Source organism: Myotis lucifugus, unplaced genomic scaffold, assembly GCF_000147115.1.
Source record: "Myotis lucifugus unplaced genomic scaffold, Myoluc2.0 scaffold_313, whole genome shotgun sequence".
Lineage (NCBI taxonomy): Eukaryota > Metazoa > Chordata > Mammalia > Chiroptera > Vespertilionidae > Myotis > Myotis lucifugus.
In genome coordinates, this window is record NW_005871361.1 from 444,832 (window position 1) to 456,690 (window position 11,859).

The 11,859-nt window shown below is 44.8% G+C and overlaps 1 protein-coding gene across 5 annotated transcripts in view; it reads right to left on the reverse strand.

The window, feature by feature from the left end:
- POLD3 (DNA polymerase delta 3, accessory subunit) overlaps positions 1 to 5,434 on the reverse strand; it is a 58,063-nt gene extending 52,629 nt beyond the window's left edge. The window contains exons 1-2 of one of the 5 annotated variants that reach the window (XM_023764036.1): positions 5,264 to 5,434; positions 3,621 to 3,676 (exon numbers count right to left, since the gene is read on the reverse strand). In XM_023764036.1, coding sequence (XP_023619804.1) covers positions 3,621 to 3,676; positions 5,264 to 5,323 — 116 coding nt within the window. In that variant the 5' untranslated portion in view covers positions 5,324 to 5,434. The remainder of the gene's footprint in view (positions 1 to 3,620; positions 3,677 to 5,263) is intronic. The other 4 variants (XM_006100447.3, XM_023764038.1, XM_023764037.1 and 1 more) reach the window with 4 other exon arrangements.
- Between the last annotated feature and the right edge of the window lie 6,425 nt (positions 5,435 to 11,859).

Consider the following 11,859-nt stretch of genomic DNA (forward strand, 5'->3'; position numbering starts at 1 on the left):
CATACTCTGAGGAAAGCCCGGGCCATACTAAACAGACCACATGCAATGTCTGGTCAACGGCCTCAGCCAAAGGCCAGCATCAACTGCAGGCACAAAGAAGCCTACAGATGATAGGGCTCCAGACACTGGGGATTCTCAGCTGAGGCACCAGACAGCATGGAGCAGAGATAAGTTATTCTCACTGTACACCACCTAACTTGAAAATGATAGAGTAGTCTTATGGTGAGGACTGAGGACTTTTAACATATTAACAAGCACCTGGTACACAGAAACCTTAAATATAGTGATAATTATTGGTGTAAGAACTAAAACTACAAAACTCTTCAAATAAAACAGAAGTAAATCTTCTTGACCTTGTGTTAGGTAAAGCTTTCTTAGACACTATAGAAAAGCACAAGCAACAGAAAGGAAATAATATATTGGACTTCTTCAACAATAAAAACTTTTGTGTTTCAAAGGACACCATCAACAAAGTACAAAGACAAGAATGGCCGGAACCGGTTTGGCTCGGTGGATAGAGCGTCGGCCTGCGGACTGAGGGGTCCCGGGTTCGATTCCGGTCAAGGGCATGTACCTGGGTTGCGGGCACATCCCCAGTGGGAGATGTGCAGGAGGCAGCTGATTGATGTTTCTCTCTCATCGATGTTTCTGGCTCTCTATCTCTCTCCCTTCCTCTCTGTAAAAAATCAATAAAATATATTTAAAAAAAAAAAAAAAACAAAGACAAGAATGGAAGAAATTTTTTGCAAATCATGTATCTGATCAGGGTCTAGTGTCCAGAAAATATAAAAAACTCTTATAATTCAACAATAAAAAAGACAAATAACCCAATGAAAAAACGGGCAAAGGATCAGAATAAATATTTCTCCAAAGATATACAAATGGCTAAGAACATGAAAAGATGATCAGCACCATTAGTCATTAGGGAATTGCAAATCAAAACCATGATACCACTTCACACCCAATAGGATGGCTAAAATTAAAAAAAGACAGATAATCATGAGTTGAAAAGAATAGGGAGAAATTGGAACCCTCAAACATTGCTGGTGGGATTATTAAATAGCATAACCACTTTGAAAACAATTAGTCAGTTCTTCAAAATGTTAAATATAGAGTTGTCATCTGATCCAGGAATTCCAATCCTGGGTATATACCCAAGAGAACTGAGAATGCATGTCTCCACAAAAACTTGTACTCAAATGTTTATGGTAACATTATTTGTAACACCCAACTGTGGAAACAGCCTAAATGCACATCATCTGATGAATGGATAAACAAAATATGGTTCATCCACAAGTTCTGGGTTGAATTGTGTTCCCCAAAAAAGATATGTTGACCTCCTAATCACCAGTACCTCAAAATGTGACCTTACTTGGAAATGGGATCTTCACACATATAATCAGTTCAGATGAGGTCACACTAGAGGAGGGTGGTATCCTTATACACTGGCCACGTGAATATACAAACACACAGGGACAACAAATGCCATGTGACAATCAAGGCAGAGCGGGGGTCATGCAGCCAAGAATGCTAAAGATTGCTGGCAGGCGACCAAAAGCTAGAAAGAGGCAAGGAAGGATCCTTCTCTACAGGTTTCAGAGGGAGTGTGGCCCTGCTGACATCTTAATTTTGGAATTCTAGCCTCCAGGACTGTGGGACAACATAATTCTGTGATTTTAAACCACCAAGTTTGTAGTACTTTTGTTATAGCAGCCCTAAGAAACTAGTAGCACCATATAATAGAATAATTCAGCCATAAAAAGGAATGAAGTACAGCAGGTCTTCAACTAAGGTCATTTAATTATCATATTGATGACATACTGTAGGAACTTAACTCTTTTATATTATATCATCTAGCCTATGGTGAAACTGGTTTCATTAGAAGCCATTTCAGATGATGTTAAGTGAGGACTTACTGTCCTGATATGCTACAACATGGTCAAACCTTGAAAACATTATGCTAAGTGAAAGAAACCAAGCATAAAGTTTATATACTACATGATTTCATTTATATGAAATGCAAATAAGCAAATCTACAGACAGAAATATATATCAGTAGTTGCCTAGGGTTGGGGGAAGAGGAGGCAGGCAAAATTGCAGGGAAATGGTGAGTGAATGCTAAATGGATACAGGATTCCTCTTGGAGCTGATGAAAATGTTTTAAAATTAATTGTACAACTCTTTGGATATACTAAAAGCCACTAAATTATACATTTTCAGAGGGTGAATTGTATAGCATGTGAATTCTCAATAACATTTGTGTGTGCTTTTTAAAAAAAATACAAAATAAATATATATGACAGAGAGTTGGGGCGGGGGGGGGGGGCGGGGGGGGGGGAGGAAGGGGAGAATACCTGAAACACAGCATCAGGGGAGAGCTGTTCCAAGAAGTAATATGTGAAATGTGACCTGAAACCTGAAGGATGATGGCAACTGGGAGAAGAGCATTCCAGACAGAGGGAACGGTGTCCATGTCCTAGGGCAGTGATGGCGAACCTATGACATGTGTGTCACAGGTGACACACGAACTCACTTTTTGGTTGATTTTTCTTTGTTAAATGGCATTTAAATATATAAAATAAATACCAAAAATATAAAACTTTGTTTTACTATAGTTGCAAATATCAAAAAATTTCTATATGTGACACGGCACCAGAGTTAAGTTAGGGTTTTTCAAAATGCTGACACGCTGAGCTCAAAAGGTTCGCCATCACTGTCCTAGGGTGAGAATGGGCTTGGCATTTTTGAGGAGCAGAAAGGCAAATATGGCTAGAGTATGAGATGTAGAGAGTGGTGTGGGATGAAGTGGGTCATAGACAACATCTGCTCATTTGCAGGTCAAAAAATTTTGAAGTTAATTCAAAAGCTTGCTTTCTTCCTTTTCAGCAAGGAAAGGTGATACAGCAAAATTCATGAAGGGCAATGCTCTGTGCCACTCTAAACATTTCTGTTCTAGTTTCCCTTACAAGGTTCTCCCTCGTCTTAAACTGTTATACAGCTGTGTCAAACACCTGTTGACCTCATTCTGGAGGTATTTCAATAACACGTAAGGAGCATGTGTGAAATTGTAATGAAGATGTAAGATAACAGACATAAATCTGAGATATAAACAGAATTAGCTAGCCCATTTAATAAATCTAAAATAATGAAGTGACATTAACCAGAGAGCAAGACTACAAATAAATTCAGGAAATTTATTACTACACATTTGTATACAAATATACCTATCTCCTAAATAACAGACAAAAGTAGTAAAAACAGTATTCTTTCCCATTTTCCAGGGAAAAAAAATAGTTTTGACCTAGACTCTAGGTCAGTGGTCGGCAAACTCATTAGTCAACAGAGCCAAATATCAACAGTACTACGACTGAAATTTCTTTTGAGAGCCAAATTTTTTAAACTTAAACTATATAGGTAGGTACATTGTTATTAACTTAATTAGGGTACTCCTAAGGCTTAGGAAGAGCCACACTCAAGGGGCCAAAGAGCCGCATGTGGCTCTCGAGCGGCAGTTTGCCGACCACGGACCTAGAGGCTATCTATGAGGCTATAAACAAAGCAAAACAACAAACAAACAAAAAACTCCAACGTGATGAAAATTAGTAGTTAACTGGACTTACTGTTTGGCCTGGTTAACATGAACTCCTAGTGTATAGCTCAGCCATTTGTATGTCACCTGCAAAAAGAAGAAATTTTTTAAACATTTATTAAGTAACTCCAGAGCGCTAAAGGCTCTTAAAGATTCCTAGTCTTAGATGATTATGCCTTATCAATTATAATTAATGCCACCCCAGTTTTGCCCAGAACCATCCATCTGGGCAGGCAGGACTGAGATATTTATCTTACCAATACTAGGAAGTTTGTTTCACAGACCAATTAACGCAAAGGATATAAAAAGAAAGGCTACACATCAAGGAAAAAGCTCTCATTTCCCTCACGCTCCTTGCTTTATGAAGGCCTTTTCCATCTTCTGTCCTTTTTGAGGACCACCGCCGAAAACTCTACTAAAACTCACCCAGAAGCTAGATTACTTTGAAGTGCATGGCTCAGAAAAACTCCTAAGGACAGTTGCAGCCTTACAAACAAGCATTAAAGGGCACAGGTGGTGCAGGGGTCAGGGAGTGAAGGAGGCGGATGAATACTGTGTCAGAGGTCAGATTGGGAACTCCTGGCCTCAGGACTAGCTCTTCCCTCCACCCTTCCTTGACCCCTCCTGCTACTCTGCTTTCAAGGTCTCCCAGTTCTAAATGCTGAGTTTCCAATAATGACAAGTGTCACGCAGGTTAGGCAAAGGCAGTGTAAGGCATGAGAAAGCATTAGCCCAGTGGTTCTCAACCTTCCTAAAGCCGCGACCCTTTAATACAGTTCCTCCTGTTGTGGTGACCCCCAGCCATAAAATTATTTTCGTGGCTACTTCATACCTGTCATGTTGCTACTGTTATGAATCGCAATGTAAATATCTGATATGCAGGATGTATTTTCATTGTTACAAACGGAACATAATTAAAGCATAGTGGTTAATCACAAAAACAAAATGTAATTATATACGTGTTTTCCGATGGTCTTAGGCGACCCCTGTGAAAGGGTCGTTCGACCCCCCCAAAGGGGTCGCGACCCACAGGTTGAGAACCGCTGCATTAGCCTGGATTGGGAAACTGCCCATCCTTTACGAACCACAAAGAGAGGAGTTATGGGGCCCCTCTGTCTGCTTCAGCTGCCTTTCCTACCGACCTCCGGGCGGGCCACTGCAAATAAGTGCAATGACGCGTCTCCACAGGTGATGATCTGCAGGGCATTCACACACACGGTCTCCCTGGCTCTCTACGCCTCCCCGGGAGACAGGTCACACCGGTATCGACACCGAATTTCCAGTAAGAGGAAGCCGACTGTCCGAAGGTTACACAGCTTATCACCCAGGCCCGGTTACAGCTTCCGCGGCTGTAGACGTGGGGCTTCACACGCCCCCCCCTTCTCAGACAGGTGTGGGGACGCCTTGGAGATGGTACCCCCCAATGGCCCTCCCGCCGCGGCCCCTCCGCGGTGCCCGGGGCGCAGCACGACCCCGAGGGGCGAGGACTCGCGGGCGCGCCACCGCACCTCTCCCGGGAGCTCTCGCTCGCCTCGGGGCACCACCAGGCAGGGGGACCCGTCTCCCCCGTCCCGCCCCCACGAGGCCACACGCACAGGGGCCAGGGACCCCGCCACCCTCGCTGGGCCCAGGACCCCAGGCGCACGCCCGCGTTCCCCAGGCCTCGCTGCTCACGATCTTGTTCTGGTCCGTGACGAACTCGTCTATGTTTTCCAGGTAAAGCTGGTCCGCCATGGTCTGCGCTCCGCACGCCGCCACAACCGCAGCTCCCGCCGGCGGGAAACGTCTTTCCTCCCACCCGGATCCCGGGTCGTTTCCCACGGCAACCGCGGCGACGCGCTACGGTGGCCGGCCGAGGGCCAAACTAGTCTCGGAGACGGTGCAGGCGAAGTGGGCGGGGCCCGTGGGAGCGGGCGGAGGAGAGGCGCTCAGACAAGGGGCGTGGTCTGGAGGGTCGGTGTGCGGAGCCCTGAGTTCCAGTCTCACCTCGGCGGCTTCGTGACTGACCCAGGGCAAAACACCTGACCTCTAGGAGCCACAGCCTCTCTACCTACAAATTGGCAAAATAATCCTTGACCTTTCATATCTTGATTAAACAAGTATTTGTCAAGTTACCTCTTCTATTCCAGGCACTTCTTAGGCCATGGGTTTCAGAGCAGTGAACAATAAAGAAATAAACAAGTAATTTTAGTAGAGTGATGCCAGCTGGGATAAAGCGCTGCTTGTTATAATCCCTAAGCATTGAGAGATTAGGGAAGGTTTTTCCAGAGGGAGTGGGAGGGGCAGTGGTTCCTAGAGGCGGGAGCATTTGTTGGGAAGAGAAATGAGATCATTATGATTGAAATGTCGGCGGAAGAGACCAATGAGGAGAGATGAGACTTGGGAGACGCCCGCAAGGCTGTGTGAAGGGGCACAGGAACTTTATGCTAAGGACGAGTCTTCAGGTTGAGGAGTTTCAACTAAAATTTCTCTTAACGTCAGCCAAATGTCCCTTAATAATTGACTTCAAAATAAGCCCCTGTAGCTCCATAGGGCCGCATAGTGGATAATCAGGCAGGCTCCAGAATTAGTCCCTGGAATTGAAACTGACTTTGATATTTGTTGTGACCTTACGTAAGCTACTTAACCACTGCACGCCTATTTCCCTGTCTATACGATGGAAATAATAATAGTACCCACTTCAGAAGTTTGTTGCATTCAAGACACACCAAAAGCCTAAGAAGCCAGGCACTGTTTTGGGTACTGGGGTGCTGGGCATACAGCTGTGATCAATAATACAGGAAGCCTGGTCACGTGTAGCTTGTGAAGAAACTTAAGTGAGGGATGGTAGTGGCTTAAAATAGGAAAATGGTGGTAAAAACTAAGAGAATCTAATGATTTGGGTTTTCTTTTTAGAAACCTGCTGATGAATTAGTTGAGTGGAATATAGGAATGACAGGAATTAAGGAAAATGCCTAGATTTGGAACCTAAATTTTTAGGTAAATGATGATGCCTTCGGCGGCTAAAATGAGGAAGACTGAGAGAAAGAGCAGATGAGAAAATAAGTCTATTTGGCCAGAGTTATAAACAAGGTAATATACATAAAACCTTCAGTCATGACTGCACACAATAAAAATCGATAACCGTTGGCTATACATTGCTATAGCCATGCACACTGCACCAGGTGCTTTGAGGGTGAGATTTCACTTAATCCTCATAGCAACTCTGCAAATGGATTGTGTTTGCCCATATTTCATAAACTAGGTTGCCAAGGCTTAAAGAGGAGATGTGGATTTTTTAGGTCACAGCCTAATGTGGTAATTAATGCTGGGACTGACACTCATTTCTTGTCATTGCTCCACAGGAGTGGGCTATAAGTCAAGTTAACTGACCAGAGTCTCGATACTGTCCCCCACATCAACAGAAGCAGGTAATACAGTATAGAGTACCTGGCCCAACTTGGTCCTAAATCACCACTATTAAAAGATTGCATGATTTCTAGAGGCCAGATTAGTGGTTACCCTTGGGAGGGTAAACTGAAAGGCTTCTGAGAAAAGGGTAACACTCTGGTTCTAGAACTGGGTGCTGGTCTCATGGTATGTTGAGTTTGTGAAAATGATTTTAATTGTACACTCTGACACCTATAGTTTTCTGTATGTATGCTCACACCAATAAGAAGTTTAAGAAAAGTTTAAGTAGGTAAATATCTTAACTACTATGCCAAGCCTTCTTAAACCAAGAAAATAGAAAATTGGTACATGTGTTAGAAAGTATGTGTTTAGACCGGCTGGTGTGGCCCAGTGAGTGATTCCGCATCAACCCATGAACCAGGAGGTCACAGTTCGATTCCCGGTCAGGGCACATGCCCAGGTTATGGGCTCAATCCCCAGTAGGAGCCAGGCAGGAGGCAGCCGATTAATGATTCTCTCTCATCATTGATGTTTCTATCCCTCTCTCCCTCTTCCTTCCTCTCTTTGAAATCAATAAAAACATATTTTTTAAAAGAAATAGAAGGCTGACATCCCAGAAATAATTGACATGGGAGAGTCTAATCATTCTGACAGGGCATGGGGTGGAAAATATGGATGGAACTCAATGCTGGGGAAAGAGTGAGGTCAACCTCTATGTAGGCAGGATCTCCAGACTTCGAGTCAGGGAGGAGAGCCAGGCCTCTGACCAGGAAAGGAGGCGTGCAGGAGCAGCTCCGGAGCTCCACAGGTCTCTGGGGATAATATGCCCGGCAGGGAGCAGGTCAGAGCTAAGGAGTACTAGATTAAGAATTTTGACTTGGGAGCCACATAACTGCCCAAGGGTCATTACAGAGTTTCAGGGTCCCCAGACTTGTTAAGTGGTGTTTAGCACTATATCATTCAGACATTCATTCATCAAACACGACTCAAGGCCTCTTGTCTACCAGACCCTCCATGGCTGACTGATGGGAGCACAGCATGGTTTTCATGCCTGGGAATTCTGTCTGTGTGGAGTAAACAGCAATACAGTGTGAGGGGAGCACAGAGTACATGGGGACCCAACAGGGGCAACCAGCCTGGGGATCAGAGGAAATGTGGGGGGAACTGGACTCAGGGTCTCCAGGATTAGGTTCCACATATTCCCTTCTTTCGCTTTATGCAAAATATACAACAAAGTAAACAACACACGTGTCACTATTTCCTCTTTAAAAAATATATATTTTTATTGATATCAGAGAGGAAGGGAGAGGGAGAGAGAGATAGAAATATCAATGATGAGAGAGAAACATTGATTGGCTGCCTCCTGCATGCCCACCCTGGGGATCAAGCACGAAACCCGGGCATGTGCCCTTGGATGAAATCGAACCCAGGACCCTTTAGTCCGCAGGTGGACACTCTATCCACTGAGCCAAACCAGCTAGGGCTCCTCTTTTTTTTTTTTTTTAAGCTGTTGTATGAGAACATGTGTACCTTGTACAGACCTTGTAGACACAAGGTACATTGTCTTGTAGAATGTACAGCCACCAAGGCCAGGACATGTCAACCTTCCTGACAGCGGGGTAGGCAGGAGTCCAAGCAAAGTTGAGATAAGCCTCCAGGCACTGTTCTAAAACACCTTATCAAGTCTATAAAAATCAGTAGAAAACAGTTACCGAAACAAAGCGGGTGGGCCCAGAGAGCACTCAGACACCGCTCCCCCTGTTTCATACCCACTACCACCCACTGCAACCCACGCGCACACTCACACCCCAGCTGGTATATTCCTCCGCTCAGTCACCAGAAGTTCACACTGCTACCTCCGTTGCCTTGGACATTCAGAAAAAGAGCAGTGACCTCCCCCATCTTGCAGGTGCTTTGTATATTGTTCTCCTTCCTCCATTCCCTTGGGGGCTGGAAGGGCGTTTTGGAGGGGGTGAGGGAAAAAGTGAAGTTAATTGGAAATTGGTCAGGAGAAGTTTTATATGAAGCAAGCACACAACCTCTGAATTATTAAAATTGAGGGTTCGGGTTTGGGGTGCTGGCATTCAAAGCAGCATCCGGTCCTTTACTCAGAGACCATTGCTCTTTGGCTGCCAGCAATGCTGGTCGGGAAGACTCCTGAGAAAATGCCATGTGGCCTCAGCGTTAGCATCCTGTAAGGAAGGGGCAGAGGCCCTTCCAGACACAGTCTTGATGGAGTGGGCTGCTCTTTTTGCCTCGTTGTCTCTCGCCTGGCATCACTGCATCTCTAGGACTATTCTGTTTTCTTCTGTCTTAATCCGAGTTCCAGCTTCTTCATAATTTTAGTTTAAAAACAGTCGTAGGCTGCCATGGCTCGTCTCTACCACCACCTCTGTCTTTTGCCCTGTCGCTGCAGATTTTCTCAATAATTCCTCATTTTGACATTCCTAAGTGGTTGAACCTGATTTGCTCGGCTTATGTCAGGTTTTTGGTTTTTTAAATCTCAGACTATCAATACCTATCTATTTCAGCATACTGAGCAGCCAGTGGACAGGTTCCTCATAGATAGGTGCTCCTTCATTCATTCATTCTTTAATTGTTCATGGAGTTCCTTCCACTAACTCACTATATACGTGAGACACAGAAAAATAGAAGATACATATGGTGCTGATTAGAAACAGGTAAGTTCACAGTTACAAGATCATGTTATAAGAGGGTGCACCCACTAGAGACGTCCAGTAGGCTGTGGGAAATGTCTGTGCTCAGATGCAGAGTGTGATTGGGTGTCCACAACATACAGACGGTAACTGAGGCCATCGGAGGGGAAGACTAGATCACTCAGGGACAGAGTTGAAGGCAGAACCCCAGGGAACATCACAAGTTAAGGGACAAGCACAAAAGGAAAGGCCTGCACAGGGAACTGAGAGGAAGAAGCAGCACTGGGAGGGGCTGGTGTGGAAACCAAAGGAGAAGCGAGTTTCAAGGAGGGAGTTATGGAGAGTGTAAAATGCTTCCGCAAAATGGTGTTGGGTAGGGACTGGACTGGCAAAGATGCACTGAATTTGGCAATTGGGAGGCCTCTGGTGACACTGGCCTGAGGAGCGAGAGGCACAGAAACCAGACTGCAGTGAGTTACGGAGTAAGGAAGAGTGAGAAGAGGAACTGAAAATAGAGGGTAGAGCCCACGCTGGCGGATTAAGTATGTGTAAATGGAGAAGTGGGTGGAGAGAGGGTGTTCATGAACTTCACAACATGTCTGCGTGAGTGATAGGGGTGGGAGGTGATGATGGGTGTTTGTTTTAGAAAACAGTATGACAGCCATTCTGGGGTCTTTTCCATCTAGAATGTCCTCGATCGGGGATGCCTCAGACACTGCAGGCCAGAATCTGCAGGAGGAGGGCATGTAGCAGACCCTCAGTTCCCAGGGGATGGAAGTTCTTCAAAGACCTTTTCATCCTGGATTCCCAGCTCTCATTGTGGCCACAGCTGGCATGGATGGGTAGGCCCTTGGCAAATATTTGTTGACGGAATAACTGAATGGCTGAATAACCTGAATGAATGGATGGATGAAATTGAATTAAATTTTGTTCTGCTCTATAATCCCTTTTGTCGATCTACAGAATAGTGTTTGTGGAAGGTGTTGTCTACCTTTCATTCCACCACTGAACTTGTTACATAGTCTGTTATCAGCGTGAGCATTAATGATAAGCTAAACCGGGGAAATACAGCTTCCTTCAAAGGCCCAGTGATTAATGGGGGGACGGGGGACCTTTTATAGATAAAAGTTCAGACCAAGCCCAGGTCCTAAACAGCCTTGCGAGAGGCAAAGAACACTGTTGCTGGAGACCCCAAAGGGGGGCTTCAGACACCCCTACATGTATAACCTTAATACTCAGTGTTTTAGCTGTAAACACTCCATGCATTTGGGGTGGACTGATTTGAATTATCTTAACTTTGAATATTTTCTTCCAAGACTTTAGAGTAAAAGACAAAATCAGATGGTAGACTTCCCCTAAACTAGTTCTTTTCACTTCCCCTTTCTCAGTCCCACAAAGAGATGCCTTCATCACACCTCTGATCACTCTCTGCTTGACCTATTTCAGATGCTCCCTATTAGCAGTCTTAAAAAAACAAAACAAAACATTTTTCTTCTTATAAAGGAGATTCATGCTCACCCTTGTCTTCTCTGTTCCAATTCGCTGCCGCCACCCCATCCATTCATCTGTAACACCCGTTCCAGGATGGTGTTTCTAAAAGATATGATGATGTTACCCTCCACTCCAACCACAGTCCAGCAGCTGCACTGAATAAAGACCTCTTACCCTGGTGCCAGCCAATCCATCACTAGAAACCACAACCCCGAATGGACACACCTGGAAAACTGCTGAATATTCTATTAAGATATTTCCCTGGGACCTCTCCTACGATTTCTGCCCTTAAAACCCTTAGGATGGAGGGCCCAGTGCTCTCTCCCTCCAGGGAGCACATCCATGCCTTTCCCTTCCCTCTCCATTTTCCTCTCCCTTCTCCCTCTCCCTCTCCCTCTCCCTCCCCGGGCACATTACCATTAGCTTCCTCACTCCCAAGCTCCCAGGGCCCTTCCTTTACCGCTAGAACTTGTCCACTAAGCCCATTTCTTCTCGGAATTACTTTTTCTACCTCTGTGATTTACCCAATAAATGTTCTCATAAATAAATAAAATCAAGTAGGTAGGTGTCTTTTCTGACTCCAAGGACAGTTGAGGACTTTTTCTCTTCGCTCCCATAACCTTAAAGCTTCTCTCTATCAAATGAGATTGTAATGTCAGTTTGACTGTTTCCTTTACTAAGTGAAGCGTTCTTAAGGGAAGGGATGGTGTGTTACTTATGACAAAGCTGGTG